The sequence below is a fragment of the Pithys albifrons genome, chromosome 1, assembly GCF_047495875.1.
Source record: "Pithys albifrons albifrons isolate INPA30051 chromosome 1, PitAlb_v1, whole genome shotgun sequence".
In the NCBI taxonomy this organism is placed as follows: Eukaryota; Metazoa; Chordata; class Aves; order Passeriformes; family Thamnophilidae; genus Pithys; species Pithys albifrons.
The window spans coordinates 87,238,844-87,255,525 of NC_092458.1; the positions used below are offsets into that span (position 1 = coordinate 87,238,844).

The window sequence follows — 16,682 nt, forward strand, 5'->3', positions numbered from 1 at the left end:
AATGAGTGTGCAAAACAGAGAGAGCCTATTGGCCATATGGCAGCAGATGGGAGGCTGTGACGGGGCTGAAACTGAAAAAAGGAAGGGTTGGAAAGTTGTTCTGCTCCACAAAGTGACATGTCAGCTGGACAGATCTCAACCCAGGCCGGACGGTGGACACTCTGTAACAGCAAGCCCAGCTCCATTTCCCAGTCTGTCTCCTGCATCACCACTAAGAGGAGGCACCTCTGAGGAGCTGACCCCAGGGGTTGCCCAGGAATAGTAAGAGAGGAGAAGGGGATCCCTGAGGATATGTTGGGGGCACCTGTCTGTGGAGGGCGTCTGACATTTGGAGTGAGATGACAGAATATTTTCATTGTAGCAGTGGTGGCTTTACCTTGGCTGTCTGCCAGCAGCCCACCCAGATGCTCTCTCACTTCCTTGCTGCCTCAGTAAGGCAGGGGGAGAAGATGCAAAAAAACCTTCTTGGGTCAGGATAAACACAGGAAGATCTTTCACTAGCTATTGTCATGAGCAAGACATATTTGACTTGGTGAAAAATTAATTTAATTTGTGGCCAATTAAAAACAGAGTAGGATAGTTATAAATCAAAGCAAAACTAAAAAACTTTCTCACATCCCCCTTTTCTCCTCAGGCCCAGCTTCACACCTGACTCTTCTGTCTCTCCTTCCTTACCCAAAGTATCACAGAGGGACAGTCAGGTCATGGGAGTCGTGGGCACTTCGTAGCACTTCATCTCTGCTGCTTCTTCCTGTTCATGATGGTCTCCTGATCTACTGTGGGGTCCTCCAAGAAGTGCTCTGATGGGGATCCTTCCCATGGATTGCAGTTCTTCATATTCATCTTGATATTAGAACGACTTTTTTTACAGTCAAAACAATAATTCACTGGAACAGCCCCCACAGGATTGTTGTAGAGTTGCTATAGCTGGAGGCTTTTCAAGGATTGAGAATGGTGCTAGCTAAATAACCTCATCTAGGAATCCTTTCCCATGAAAGGCTGACCAGATGATCTTTCAAGGTCCTCTCCAGCCTGGGAGGTTTTATGATTTGATGATTCTATCTGCCCCAGTGTGGGCCCTCTCTATGGGGTACTGTCCTTCAGGAACAGACCACTTCAGCGTGGGTCCTCCATGGGCCACAGCTTCTGCCAGAAAATCTACTCCCAGGCGAACTCTGTAGGGGCTGCAGGTGAATCTCTGCTCCAGTGTGGACCTCTCTGGGATGTAGAGCAACAGTCTGCCTTCCTCACCATGGTCTTCTCCAGGGGCTGCAAGGGAATCTCTGCTCTGGTGCCTGGAGCATCTCTGCTCCCTCCACTGGTGTTTGAAGGGCTGTTTCTCCCACATATTCTCCTTCCTGTCTCTCACAGCTGCTGTGCAGTGGTTTTTACCCTTTCTTAAAAATGCTGTTATAGAGTTGCCACCAGCACCACTGATGAGCTCAGCCTTGGTCTGTGGTGGGTCTGTTTTGGGGCTGTCTGGACATGGCTCTGATTGACATGGGGCCAGCTCCTGCTCACGTCTCACAGAAGCCATCCATGCAGCCCCTCCACTCCCAAACCCTTGCCCTGCAAACCCAATACAAGGTTAATCTTAGAGAACCTGTACTGCTACTGAATCTCAGCTGTTTCCCTTCTCTGTTGGGTGGAGGAGGGGGCTTTTGTGGTTTTCCACCCACATTTGGTGTTTCTCTCTCTCTCTGAATCCCAGCCTCAGCCAAGACAGCGGAAACCCACTGAGCCCCAAGCATGGCTGAGATTTGATCTCTGTGCCACCCACTCTTCTCCTCCTCGTAGTGACTTGCCCCTTTAACTGGAGGATGGGGGTGCGAGATGCAACCAGGCTTTGGGGGAAGCAGGAACTCTCAGCCACAGCACCAAAGTTCACAATGTGCCACAAGGTGTGAAAAGACCAGCTGGGACCAGGCCTTGAGTGTGAGAGCTGGTTCATTGTTTGTGACTTTGGAAAACGATGATGTCCCATTTCAGAGCAGGAGCCACCTGCATGAGACAGGAACTTCCTGGTGTGTGATACAGGCTATGGGACAGGATGGCATGGCATGGCATGGCATGGGGACTCACCTTGCCAACATCCAGAGCCTGCAAAAGCCCTGTTCTGAGACATGGTTCTCCTGTGAGAACCTGACATATCACATCAGTATTTTCAAAACTCTCTCACATTTCAAACAAAAATATCCTTTCTGGTCCCCAACTGCCAGAGAGAAGCTGTCCTGAGTAAAAAAGACTTGAGAAAACTCAGTTTAGGATGGTAAGGCCTTGGCATTTCAGTGCTTGGGGCTCTGGGGCATTGAGCTGATGCTTCAGTTCGCACAGATTCTGGCTGGCATTTTGTCTCCCCAGCATGCTGTAATGCAAAAACACTGACTTGTTTTTAAACAGTTGGTTTATGTCACTGCAAATATCTACCAGAAATAGCATTCCCTGAAGTGGTAAAGCTTGCAAAATACACTTGAACTTGCTGCAGAGTTACAAGGAGAAGCAGAGCTGTGGGTCTGAGGTGGCAAAGTTTCAGGCTTGGCCCCCACAGGAACCCATTCTCATCCCAGGGAGGGGATTCTTCTTTTGGAACTCTTAAACCTGTGTGGTGAGCAGGTACCTCTGGGACCAAGGGTCACAGTGTGCAGTGACGTGTTTGTATCACTTTCATCCAAGCATCTCAAAGCACTTTGCAAGCATTAATTAAACATCAGAATCCAGAAGGGATGAATAATATTAGCCAGCCAGTCTCTCTTCTGAATGTAATATTCCTCATAAATATTTAACTGGTTTTTAAGTTCTGTGCTAGTCTGGTTCTTGCGTCGCTGGGACAGTTGCTGTACTGCATCCTGGGGAAAGTGGGGCTTAGCCAGCACCACACACTGACCCTGCGGCACAGCAAGTGGAGCTTGAGCACTGCACACTCCCTCCCCAGCAAGTTTGTGGCTGTCATGTTTCCCTGCTTTATCCCCTGCAGAGACACTCTGTGCTGTCTGTCTTTGCTCTAATCCCATCACCAGAAGTATTTTTGTAAGCTAGAGCAAGTGATTAACAGATCCTCTCAGTGGAGAGAAGATGCTCCCAGGCTATAGTGAGTGAAGGTCACAGTCTGCAGGAACACAAAGTCTTCCCGAGGAAGTGAGAAAAAGGGAGAAAAGGGTCTCAGAAATCAGATGTTGCGAGGGATCTTTTACTGGCTCTGCTGGAAAGCCAAGATGCCTCCAGAGATGGTCTTAAAACCAAGTCCCCTGCACATCAGTGAGGACTCTGAGTGTGCCTGTGAACTCTGCTAGGTGAAGGATACCCAGATGTGTTGGAAAATTGGTGATTGCTCAGTGGTATGGGAGAAAAGGAAACACAAGTGTTGAACACAGCATAAAAACCTTATCTTCAGACACCTGACTGTCAGCAGCTTCAAAGGCCAGGAGTGTTCCCTTTGTAACAGAATAGCTGACGCCTGGTGAGCTTGTTGAGGAGCATTTGTAGTGTTAGATGTGGGGAGCTAGAAGCAACAAGATGTCTGGTGAGGCGGCCTGGTAATTTGTCCCAGGACAGCTTTGTTCCTGGAAAAGGAGGAAGGCTCCTAGGTTGTGCTGGAGGGAGATACCCATCTGCAGGCATTTGGACTCTCTCTGCAGAAGCCTGATTGGGAAGAAAGGACTCTCTAAGCATGTGTCATGAAGGTTCATTTGTTGATCACAGTGGAAAATCAGGAAACCTATAGAAATGTTCTTCATGAGTAAGGAGTCTTCTGTATTTGGGCAGAAGATGTGAAGTCTGATGGGGCAAAACTAGCCAGGTGTACTGGGAAGTCAGGAACTGCTCAAAGGGCACTTGAGAGAGGAATGGTCCAGGAATCACCAACGGCAAAAGTGTGTCACCAAAAGTTACAGGGGCTAGAGCAAGCCTAAAAAACCCCAATTCTGATGTGTCAGGATGTGTCAGAAATGCAACAGGCAGGAGGGAGGTAGCCTGGGGGAGTTTTTAAGGAACTGTATATGATGGATATTACTTACTAACCCACTATTAATTACCGTAGCAAAAGGAAGGGGGAGAAGCTGGTGACAATTTTTTTTTTTGTTGCACAGTCGCAGGTGTTTCATCAGCACCGAGGGTCTGGAATATCACACTGGAAGCAACTTGGGGCTCAGAGCATTAAAGCATGACACAACTCAATAGCACACGCCATCAGATTGCAATAATTTTGAGAAATTTTGCTTTAGCTTCCTCAGCTGAAAGCAAAGCGAGAGAACGACATGGTCGGGCCAAGCGGTCCCGGGGGAGCTGAGTCACGGAGAGTGCAGCCCAACAGGCACCAAGGATGGATGTACTCGATCCGGCGGCGCGGGTGGGCAGGAGGATCCCGGCTCAGTAGGACACTAGATGGCGGCATTGGCTCGGAACAAGGAATGGAGCGCTATGCCAGGAGCTGGAGCCTCTGGTCCCTTTCGTGCCCTCGTCCCTGAGAATACGTGCTTCCTCAAAGCGCTGCGGGAGTGCGATTTCATACAGCTACAGAATGGCTTGGGTTGGGAGGAACCTTAAAGATCGTTTCGTTCCAACCCCTCTGCCATGAGCAGGGACACCTTCTGACCAGGTTGCTCCAAGCCCTGTCCAACCTGGCCTTGAACACTTCCAGGGATGGGAAGTCCACAGCTTCTCTGGGCAACCCGTGGCAGTGCCTCACCACCCTCACAGTAAAGAGTTTCTTTCTATTATCTAATTTAAGTTTTTGAAGGGCTAGGAAGTGCCTGAGCAGAGGGTCCTAGCTGAACTCCTGACAGTCCGCAAAGCTCACTGGGGAGTTGGCTCATGCCAGCTCCTTGGTCCAAAACCTGTGTCGTTTTCCATGCAAAAAGGGGAATGCTGGCCTGGTGACAAGATAGGAAGACACCCAGTGCTTGTAAAAGAAGAGGAACATGAGAAACCTTAATGAGAATGAGAATTAATAAATCCTTCCAAAAGCTGCCCTTGTGTGTCACCTCCTGCCAGTGTCCCTAGGCACCCATGTCCTCTTTCCATAAGGCCCTCTGAAACCCATCTGTTTAGGTGGGAGTGACATCCCCTTCAGAGTGCACCATAGGACAGCCTTTGGAGTGAGTCACATTGAACTGGCAGGCCAGAAAGATGGAAACCATGGAGAGAAGCTCTTGAGCATGATGGAATCCACAACTATGAAAAGACTGTCCCAAATGCTTCAGGTCTCAGTGGGTGGCACAAGATGCAATACTTGCAACAATAGCATTCTTGTAAGGACTTTGGTTTAAGGGAACCTTTAGAAGGCAAAATGAAGAACCCTAGATATTTTGGTTTTCTTCATCAAAGTGTTGAAGAAATACAAGCAGAGCAGTAAGTCATGTGGTTTTTGCTGTTGTTGTTGGGTTTTGGGTTTTTTTTCAGAATTGGTGCTGAAATTGTTCCTACAAATTTGCCAAGCAAGTATAAAACTCAGTGTGCCTTAGTATACTACATAATTTGAGATCTGGTTCTAATTTTTTATTGTTTTTAAAAGGCTGCACAGAATGTTCCAAAACCACAATAGATGTGTTTATAGTTGCTCCTTTGTCAGATTGCACTATTTGCTAGCACTTACTTAGCCTCTCACTGTAAATCCCTCAGAAGTCTCAAATGCAGAACATCTGGACCTAGTTATAATTTTTTTCCTGATGGTGCTGATCTTTCTTACCAAAAAAAGATTAATTTGGGATTAAAGATTGTCTTCCTATTCCTTTTGGAGGAGTCATATGCAAAGGAATTTGCATGCATAACACTTCTTTTGCATTCCTTAAGCTCTCCTCTCAGCCAAAAGGGAATCCACTGGATTTCCTGTGGTTTTTTTCAAAGTTTTCAGTCTCTGTGTGTTGTGTTTGCATGGTAACGTTTGGGTGGCAGGAGAGCTACAGGGTTGGCTTCTGTGAGAAGCTGCCACAAGTATCCCCAGTGTCTGACAGAGCTGGTGCCAGCCAGCTCCTAGATGAACCTGCTGCTGGCCAAGGACAAGCTCATCAGCAACAGTGGTAGCACCTCTGGAGTAACATGGTTAAGAGGGGTGGGAAAAAATGAGCAACTGCAGACAAAGAGAGGAGTGAAAGTATGTAAGAGGAACAGCCCTGCAGACACCAAGGTCAGTGCAGAACAATGGGGAGGAGGTGCTGCAGGTGTCAGAGAAGAGATTCCCATGCAGCCTGGGGGGAAGACCCTGGTGAGGCAGGCTGTCCCCCTGCAGCCCATGATGGTCCATGAGTCAGGAGGGGATTGGGAAATAGCAAAAAATGGGATGTGATAAAAGATGGCAAAATAATGACCACCTAAGATATGATAGATTTGGGAGTCCCTCTTCTTGCAGTCTTTGTGACAGGTGAAAAGAAACCAGATGATGAAAGCTTTGGATTCAAATCTGATAGAGAAACCATTTTCACAGAGTGAATAAGCAGACCTGAGGACTGATTGCCAGAGGAAATCAGAGAGTACAAGGAAACAGGGAGGTTTAGAGACAGACCAGGCACACACATCTGAGCAATGAGAACATCCAGGCTGGTATCAGGCAATGCTGGAACTACTACACACAGGAGGAGAAAGCATCCTGTTGCATATGAGAAGAGAGAGCAAACCGCTGTCAGGCACTGAGAGAATATGATGTGATCCTGACTAATATTGGAGAGCCCCTTAGCCTGCTGGGGCTCACCCACCTTTTCTCTATCTCCAAAACACCTGTCAGAGAGAGCAGATTGAACTGGACTGATCACTCCAAACTAAAAAAAATTTGCAACATTATCAATTGCATAGGAAAACGCTGGTACCAGGTTAAACTGTCCTGCACTTTGTTGGTTCTGCTTGAAATTGCAGAAGACAAGACAAATTGAAGAAGACAAGTCTACCTCGCAGTTGTGCTGCAATTCTCCAGGACTCAGTGGAGAAATGGGTGTCATCTTCAGTAAAATGAATGGCTAGCTGTTTAGCTAATGAGCTGTGAAGTCCAGACCTGCTCTCCAGTGTGGGCTAGTTGTGACTTTTTAGGTGCTGCTCCACTGCCTGCAGTCTGAGGATCCCAGAAGGCATTCACTACCTGTGTGCTTGAATCTCTTGGAAAGGGAAGGTGAAAGCTACCACAGAAGGAAGGTCTTTTCATATGCCTGCTGAAATAATGAAAATCTGGCCTGCTCCTGATCTCTCTTACTCAAGTAAAAAGAATCTATCACCTAAATATTGAGAGCCTAATTTTTGTTCCGCTGCCTCCTTGAACAGCCACAGCCTGGGGACCCATATGGGAGACACCACATGTGTGACTCTATTTTCTAATGAGGCTTTCTTCTGGAGTGGCATGTAATGGCTGCTCAAGAGCAGTACCACAATCCTCCAAGGCTGTTCAGAGAGGAGGTGAAGAGCATTCTCTGACTACATGAAACCTAAACACGTTGAAGGTCTTGAGAGATAGGACCTGGCAGACTCATGCTTACATTACTGAATACATTCTTAGCAGGAGGAAAGTGACAGAGAGCCCTAAAATCAGTTGTAGATCTTTCAGAAAAATGTGAGGACGAAAGGAATAAATGAATGAATGAACAGGGACAGCCAGATGGGAGAAAAAAAAAAAAGAAAAAAACCCTCTGAAACACAGCAAAAAGGAGAGACTGAACCTGTGATTCTTTCTTCTCTAGTGGCATTTAATTTCCCCTTCCCCGCTGTGAAGATGTCAGAAATGAACAGGCAACTTCAGTTAAACAGAACTGAAAGAGAAAGAGAAGGCAGCAAAGGCCTTAGAAATGGCTTCACACAGGCAGAGATACACCCAGCACTGTCAAACAGGCACAATCCTCCATAAGCACACGCAGGGACTAGCAGAGCTTTTTGTCATAAAGATTTATTTTAAGTTCTAAAATGAGTTTCCCATAAGTTAAAATACTCAGAATGTGCAACAGAGCAGTGATCAGGGCAGTGTGGGCAGAGGGAGAAAAAAATAAGCAGGGGGGAGAAAACACCATCAGGCTGGAGAGAAGATGGATTCCAGCCATCTCCTGCACCCTGGTGTTCCATCAGAGAAAGGCTGTGAGAGCGGCCATGAAGGAGGGCCAAAGGGTGGGCTAAGATGTGGCACCAAAGCAGGTGATAGCTATTGGCTCAAATACTCCCAATAGCTCCAAAGCGTCTGTGCTGCTAGCCACGTTCCTGCAGCTGTGAGGCTCGCCTTACCCTGGTGGGCAGCTTCCAGCCCCTCTGCAGGTACAGACCTCCCAATGCTCCTGCATTGTTCCTGCCATGCCTAGGCCCTCCTGACAGGTCTGCATGGTGCCCATCTCTTTGCAGCAAGGCACACAATGTTTCATCTTCCCATGCAGACTAGCCCCGGTGCCCCTGCTCCTGTCAGCACTCAGTTTGCTGGATCTTCTCTTTCTGGTTTTCCTTCATTGACATCCATGGCCCAGCAACTGCAAACATCCCTTCCAGTGCTGGGAAAGCAGGAGTCTTTGCCTGAAAGAGAAGAAAGAGTCAACATCGGGCATGGGAGGGAGACAATGGCACAAGACTGGGCTTCTCCATGACATTGAAGACATGATCCCACTGCTTTGCAACCATAAGGCTCCCATTCCCTCCTAGAGCCAGGGAAGAAGCCACTCTTAGAGACATGCAGTTTCTTCTGGGGAATGCTGTCCCAACGTGATCCTCTGTAGTGTCATGGGCATAAGGAATAACAAAGACAGGACATGCTTAAGGGAGAGCAAAGAATGATCTGGGCAATGGTCAGGTTTGATGGTATGCCAGATTTTACAGTATCTTTTCAGAAAGAAGTAGTAAAAGCATGAGGGTTGTGCAAAATGAGATAAGAACCAATTAAAGACAGAATCACTTTTACAAGTGACTTTCTAAACAATGGAAAAGATGTGGATCTCAGGGCAGTAAAGTATAGGGAAACACAGACAAGAAGTACAACGAAAAGGATGAGATTAGTTAGAGAATGGCGTGGTAGGTGTAATCTCAGCTCAGAGGAAGGGACTGGGATTTTGCTGGCAGGTTTCTGTCAGGCTGTAGGGAAATGATAAGCACAAGTCTTCAAAGATCAGTCACTGGCACAGGGAGTGTGAAAGTGCTAAAGAGTTAGATAGCTGATAAAGTTGAGGAGCCTCATTTGGAAGAAAGGATGAAAATGTCACGGAAGACACAGATGTTTTAGGAGAACAGAGCACTAAACTGAATGACAGAATGAATGAAATGCAACAGTACCAATCACAGGCTGATAGGCTCAGGGGACTAGAATAGGAATTCCTAATGTGTGGGCAACAGCCCATCAAGTGCACATGATACACCATGGTGAGCATCCGGTGTCCAACCAATGCAAGGAGAGCACATGTAATCTCAGAGGAGGCCAGCAGAGAGAGGAAGAGAACCAGAGAAGAGCTGATATCTTTGCTTGAGGCACCTCATCTGCACTCTGGTGGAGGATGAGCCCAGTGGGGAGTCTGTGCAGAGAAGGACAAGTCACAGAATCACAGGATGTTGGTGTTGGAAGGGATGCCTGGAGATGATTCGGTCCAACCCCCTTTATAAAGCAGGGACACCCAGAGCTGGTTGAGGACCACCTGTGGATGGAGGACCTGCGCTGCAACACAGGAGCCTTGCTTACTCAGCAATGCACAGCCATGAGGGCACATGCAAATGTTTTGGGGTGGTAAATATCCTGGCTGCATGAGAGTTTAACTAACAGCTGGACACCCAGGTATCCAATTTCTGGCTAGCTGAGGCTTTACAGTTACAGTGCCAAGGGATTTCTCCCCAAGGTTTTTGGCCAGAAAGGATGGCTCTGATCATCTTGTCCTCGACTTGCACAGTCTGGAGAGTCACACAGAAACTGTAGATTTCTGCTTCAGATTATCCTTCACCATCAGTGCTGATTAAGGACAGATGACGCAGAATCTGTTATGAGCTGCTCTAGTGCTACCCACAGTGTTTTTTTTAAAAAATCCCACCTTGGTTTGTTCCGATGCTGCCTGTCTTCAGTCTCCAGCCACGGGGACTTGCTATGATTTTTCATCAGTGCTAACACATCCCTCAACTTCTTCTTAAGGCAGTTTCCAGGCTCATAGCTCTTTTGCCAGGGCAAGCACTTCCAACCTGAGATTGCTCTGATCCAACAGAGTCTTCTGCACTAGAAGGGGATTTTCACTGTGGACCCTTTCCAGAAAGATAAGTAAAAGGCAACTACATCACAGCTACACTCGAAAGGTGTCCGTTGTCAGCAAAAGGAAACCTTGAAGGATGAATCTGCCATGTAATTAATTTGCAGAGCAACAGTATGAAAACTACAGAAAAATGGTCTGACTTGTTTTTTTTTCTGGGGACATGCTTGTGAACGATTAGTCCTGGCCTGGTCTTTGGGATCATAAATGTAAGGTAGAGTTTTCAGAGGACAAGATAGTGGAACAAGTTGAGCAAATGAAGGGCAGTAGTTGCCAGAAGCAGAAGCCAAGTTGTGAGGGCTGAGCTAGCACTGCACTGAGGTCTGTGTCTGGGCACCAGTAGGCATATTACATTAAGCATCCAGATGAGGAATAAGAGAGAGGACATCTACAAAAGCCTGAAAATTAATGCTTCTCTATTACAAAATGTCAATCTCTGGGAGAATAAACATGAGCTTTTCAAGGCTGGGCTGTGACTGCCTATTAGGAAGTTTCATCTGTCCTCTGAGATGTGTGACCTGCCCCCAGACAAATGCCATGGTTATCCAGAGCTGCCAAATAAGGTCAAATAAGGGTTGATGTACAGGAAAAATAACAGAAATGGGATGATGGACACTTACCCTTTTTAGTAGGGCCAGAGCCACAACACAGGCGGCAAGCAGGAGGAAGAGGGTGAGTATGAGCCCAAAAGTGACCTGCCCACTGAAGACAGCAAGAGGATTGGAGACCTGGGCACCTGTAAGGAGGAACCACAGTCAGGAAGGAAGGGAGGGAAGGTCGATTTTGCTCTGGGGCAAGGCTGAGACTGCACAAAAACAGGCAAAATGGGAAAGAGTGCAGGGAACTCAAAGGAGCAACATGAGGGACTGGTGAGAGCTAAGATCCAAGTGGTCCAAGGGGAGAAGGATAGAGCGAGGCTGAGAGAGGAAAGGGCACCAGGGAGCTGAGTAGGGCGAGAAGAGGTTGGTTACAGATCCATGGGGACAGTACCTGTCATCTGCAGCCCATACTCCACTGCTCCCAGTTGGCCTTCTGGACCATATACACTGCATTCCCATGTGCCTATATCCTTTTGTGACACTTTAGGTATTTCCAAGGTAGGTCCCATCTGAGCCTTGTGGTCCTCCAGGTTACAGGGAGTGGCCACAGCCAGCTTGCTGTCAGAGGGAACTGACCCAAGATGCTTCCACTGGAAACGTTCATGTCCCTGGGAATGTGTGAGGCTGCAGATGAGCAGCAAATGACTCCCCTCCGAAACTGGTCCTTGGATGCTTGGAGTCACTGCAGCAAAAGAAAAAAGTACCCTCAGGAAAGACTAGACAGGTCCACAACTCTTCCTCATCCATCCTTCTTTCTATTATACCCCTTCTTTATTACTTCCTCTAATTTATTTTCTCTGTCTTCCTCAGTTTTAAGAGGAATAATCAATAATCACCCAGGAATACTCCTGATTTCAGCAAAGTCCAGTGCAGTGCAATGCCCAGAATAGAGACCTTGTTTCCTGCCCCAGGGTGGGAACCCATGACCAGAAGCTACCCATGCTCACTGCACTGACATGCTGGGATTTATCTGTAAGCAGTGGGGGACCTCAGAGGGGTAATACACCTTCCTCTCTCTCCTCTCACCTGTAATCACTGCCAAGGTCACATTCCTACTGATTGTCTTGTGGCCCACAGAGACAGCACAGCGATAGTGCCCTGCATCACCTGGTCCTACCAGGGGGAGATGCAGAGGGAAGCTTCTGCTGCTCAGATTCTGGGACACACCCCAGTCTTGCAAGTGTCCTCCTCCAAGGTGGCTCCAGTGGGCTGTCACTGCATTAATCTGTAAGGAACTGGGAAGGTGGCTCAGGTTGCATGGTAGATGGGCTGCAGAGCCAGCTGCAGCATAGACCACAGGGTTGGTCGGGCCGTCAAAACCTGAGCCAGAGAAAGAGTACAATGTGAGGTGATGGCTGGAAAGAGCTCTACGGGAGATAACTGACTCGGGAAGTGAGGACAAGGTGGGAGCTGGGAAGCTGGAACCTCCAGGGTTCATCAGTTATATCAAAGGGGTCAACTTAGGGATGCTGGAGTACCAACACAGAGGCTGAGCTCACCTAGAATTTGCAGGTTGTATGTGGCAGAAATGATCTTGTTATCAGAGTATCGAAGCTGGCAGCGCCAGGACCCTGCATCACTCATGGATGGCCGCAGGATGGAGACAGTCCCAGACAAGAAGCAGAAGGTCCTGGAGGTGGAGTCCAGGTGCCCATTATGGAACCAACATGTCTCCACAAGGCTTGCCTGGTGGCTGGAGTTGCAGTTCATCAAGACCAGCTCATTTTCCATCACAGGGCTGGGTGGATTGAGGGTTACTGCAAAAAAGAGGAAGTGTCAGGGCGGAGGGAAAGCTTAGATCACAGGGGAACTACCAAACCAGCCCTTTGTGTCCCTCTGTCCTAGCTTTGTGCCATAGGCAGCCATCCCTCCAGAGCTGAGAGCACACAGCAGGAAGATGTGTGCTTTCAGGAGGATGCTGCCTATACTCTAACCTGCCCTGCCAAACACAGCAGTCCCAACCCCATCCCACATTAACAACCTTCCTGGTCCTAAAATCAACATTCTCCAGGTTTTCCATCCTCTCCTACCTGTAATTACCCCCAGCTCCACGTGGCAGATGTGGACCTCCGTGTTGTATTTCACACGTGCCTCATACAGCCCAGCGTCCTCAGTCCAGACAGGGTCAATCCGCAGGGAGAAATTGCCATTGCGTAAGGCAGAGGCCTGGAGCGACACCCGGGGCTTCATGAGCTGTGCTGTCTTCTGCAGGCCTGGGAACTCCACCTCCAGTACCCCATGTGGCTCCTGGTGGACACTGGAAGTGGGACAAGTGAGCAGCTCATGCCAGAGGCAAATAGGAGATCAAGGGAAGGGCCAGGCAGGAGGGAATATGAGGAAGGAGAAAAGGGACTCAAAGTGTCTCCCAACTTCCTCAGTCCCCCTGAAGGACTCATATTTGTTTTGACCCTGGCATACCTTCCCCCATGCCTCTTCCACTGCACAGATGTCACGTCAGGCAGCTGCTTCAAGCTCTTCCTCATCTTTCTGAGACTCAAGTGACAGGGCAGTACGGCTGAACTTCCCTCTCTGACCCACACTTTCTGGTCCCTGCTTTCCCACTCCGCTAATCCTGGCAAGGTGTGACCTGCTGTAACAAGATAAAGAGTTGAGCAAAAATTGGGAATGCCATGTTTGCCAAGGAAGGTTAGAGTACAGGGTAATATCTGGCCATCTTCTGTGGATTGAAAGGGCACAAAGTCGCCCTTCCAGCCTTGTCAGGGACCAGGTAAACACCCAGACTTGGTTAAATGAGCTGCTCTGCCCTCCCCAATAGGTTCAGCCTCTCTTACCACTGAAAGCCAGCAGAGCAAAGCTGAGGAACAGCACCAGGGACATTGGCCTCATGGTGGCATCCAGAAGAGGCGAGGGGCTGGCTTCTGCTTGAGTCTGTGCTTGACAAGGTCCAAAGCTTGAAGAGATCAGCAAAAATGAAGCATGGGCAAAGGGTGGATGGGTGAGCAAAGAAGGGTTAGTGGGGCATGCTTGTTCTCATGCTGTCTCTCTCTCTCTGATCAAAGCATTTCCCTAAATGCCCTTATATTGCAGGTGGGCAGCAAATTTCCTCATATCACTAAGAAGATGCGTCATGACCAAGAAACCAGTATAAGCCTGAGGCACGTGAGGACAGAGGAGGGAGGGACCAGAGACACTGCTCTAAGCATCTTTTAGTGGAAATTCTTTGGGTCGCTGTTGTTTTTCTTACAAGTTTCGCTTCTACATAGCCAGTGGAAAAAGTGTAGAAGACACTTCCCAGCAAGTACCCTTCATGTTTTTCTTTCATCTCTTACCTTTTTTGGTTTGATCTTTCCGTCTCTTACAGCTTCCCTCTAATTGTTTCAGGGCTTTCAAGAACATGTTGTTCTTTTTTTCTGCTGTTCTTTCTTTTTGTTGGGTTTTTTTCCTTTTTTTTTCTCCTGTGTTTTTTTTTTCCTTTCCTCCTTTAATCCCCAAAATATGCTGATTTCTTGGCCTTTTCTCATTGGTCAGTTCACAGGCAGTATGAGGAAAGGGTCTATGGTGAGCTCCAACCAGGGCACATGTGACCTGATTGGAATCTGGAGTCTAGGGCCAATATAGGACAAAGCTCAGGCAGTCCAAGGAGACAGAGAGGAGCATCCAAGAGAAGGAACCAGCACTAAAAAGAGAGCCTGCATGCTGTGGCATCATGAGGGGTGTAAGGAAGGGACCTTCCTCCTTCAGCAGCTCTGGGAAAACACACTTGAGCTCACGTGCTGAGGGGGCTCATCCTAGCCCCCATTAAGCTGCTGACTTTTGCATAGGGCAATACATTTCCATCCATGTGCCTTGTCCTGGGCCCCCTTCTGTCTCAGAGAATCCCTGCTGTTGTGGTTCACATTTTCCAGCAGCCCACTGGCTCTGACTCTTTCGGACTTAATCAGCCCTTCATGACAGGTGTCAGACACCCAAGCCCCTCAGTGGCTCATGCCCCAGGTGTTGGGGCTTTTTGTGGGGCTGGGAAAAGGGAGGTGACTCATAGTGGTCGCTTCTTGACTGTGTAAGGATCCTTGCTTGCTCTCTAGTTTTCCTCAGGTAGGTGGTGAAGGTAGAGGATAAGAGAGAGCCAGTGCTATATCTCACTTCAGCAGATCCCTGTTGTAGTGATAGGTCCCGTCTTTCATCATACATGGCTCCCCAGCCTCCTGAGGAATAGGATTGGTGTACCGATGCAACCCTCTGTGCCTTCATGACCCTGAGGGACTGCTTTGTGGTGGTCCTGCAAGCCCTTTAGTATAATAGAGTCCACAGGATTGCAAAAGAGAAAGGAGCGAAGATAGGGGAGAACTTGTGACAGTTGTCAGAAGGTGTTTTTTCCTTCTGTTCAAGAAAAACAGTTTGTGGTGACCAGTTCAAGCAGAAAGCATCAACCTCTCTTTCCCTTGAATCAGCAGCACAAGGGTGGTGTGAGTGTGTGGGTGAAGATGAGAGAGAGAAGGGAGATGGAACCATGGTGGGGAGACACATATGGTTCTGCAGTCCAGCACCTGCTCCCCCTCTCCTGGCTTTGCCTGGGGGACACTGGTCTCCCCTTCCATCTCAAGTCTCTCTGCACTCATAGCCTTGGCACCCTGGCACTATTCCACCCTAGCCCTCAAAATCACCTTTAATGGAATCCATGCTCTAGGAAATGCATGTCTCTTGCAAGAATCAGCAAAGGAGAGGACATAGTCCCATCCTGCTGCAGCTTTCCAAGAAGTGGTCGCAAGGGACTGATGGAGAGCCCAGAAAAATGACAGAAGCTGCCTGGCATGGGGGGTGTTCGGGGCCAAGGGGTTATTATGCTGAGTGAGCATGTTGTGAAAGGAAGGTTTTAGAGGCACCGTTTTACTCAGCACCAGGCTATCTTTAGCAAAGACACTGTGACGTTTCTCTCTAACGACCCATTTTAAATGCTGACTCCCTCAAATGGCATTTTCGTCATCTCCCAGAACAGGACCCCCCCGCAGAAATAACAGTGACCGGAGAGAGATCAGCACAGGCACATCATCTCAGAACCGCCTGCGTGAGTGCCCTGGGCAGAGAGGCTGACAGGGATGTGTGACAGGCTACAACGGAGTAGCCAAGGGCAGGGATACAGAAGCCCAGCTCACTAAAAGCTCTTTTGTCCATGTTAGGCGTTAGGAGCTCCAGCCAGGTTCCAGACTTACCCGCAGTAGTCAGCTTGGGCACAGCCTTAACACATTGCTTTTCTTGTCTCTCTTGGCATGTCTTACAGACGTAAACTACACTTACCAAAAGAAATAGGAGTAGAAAACACTGTTCTGCAGTATCATTGAGTTAGTCTTGCTGAAGGAATTTTCCATTGCATTTCCAGATTTCTGTAATACCATGTTTTTCTCTGAGTGATTCCACTTTCTTGTTTTGGTCCTTACAGTAACAAGACTGATCTTTTGCTTTATGCTGACTTTCTCAGGTGGTCTAGAATTTATTTGCAAGCTTTAGCTGATCTAGGAAACCACACAATGACTTGAAGACTGGGTTATCAGCTTGTCTGGGTGTTCCTGAGATGGAGTGCTCGCCAGAAGGACCTCATGTAAAACATCGCGATTGCTGTTTGTCCAGTGCTAAAGCAAACATGGCAGGCAAAACCAAGTTACTTACTAAGGAGAGATAACTAATAACTTCATGGCAAGGGACTGTAATCAAAAAGCAGCCACACCCAGGGAAACAGAAGGCAAGGTCTGGCAAGGATATGGTGTGAGCAAGAGCTGCTCAGCAGGTGGGTGCTCAACAGGCAACAGTACAGAGGCAAAAGCATTTCCAGGGATCAGACTGGGCCTAACTGCAAGAATTCTTGTGCTGGCTGGGAAGTTTAGGGAGCTAAAGGAGATCTAAGGTCAGCTGCAGAGGGGAAATAGTGGCACTGCCCTTCTCTGGACACTTGGGACAGATG

General features: G+C 48.2%; 1 protein-coding gene across 2 annotated transcripts; it reads right to left on the reverse strand.

The window, feature by feature from the left end:
* Positions 1-7,897: 7,897 nt before the first annotated feature.
* LAG3 (lymphocyte activating 3) lies at positions 7,898-13,787 on the reverse strand. Of its 2 annotated transcripts, none has more exons than XM_071571983.1 (8): positions 13,561-13,787; positions 13,187-13,355; positions 12,799-13,025; positions 12,268-12,525; positions 11,795-12,088; positions 11,160-11,450; positions 10,790-10,905; positions 7,898-8,466 (listed from the first exon to the last, which is right to left on the reverse strand). In XM_071571983.1, exons 1-8 carry the CDS (start codon positions 13,613-13,615, stop codon positions 8,359-8,361), a joined length of 1,518 nt encoding a protein of 505 aa, XP_071428084.1. In that variant the 5' UTR covers positions 13,616-13,787; the 3' UTR covers positions 7,898-8,358. The 2 variants fall into 2 exon arrangements, with proteins under 2 accessions (XP_071428084.1, XP_071428075.1); XM_071571974.1 differs by having other exon boundaries at positions 13,187-13,358.
* Positions 13,788-16,682: the final 2,895 nt, after the last annotated feature.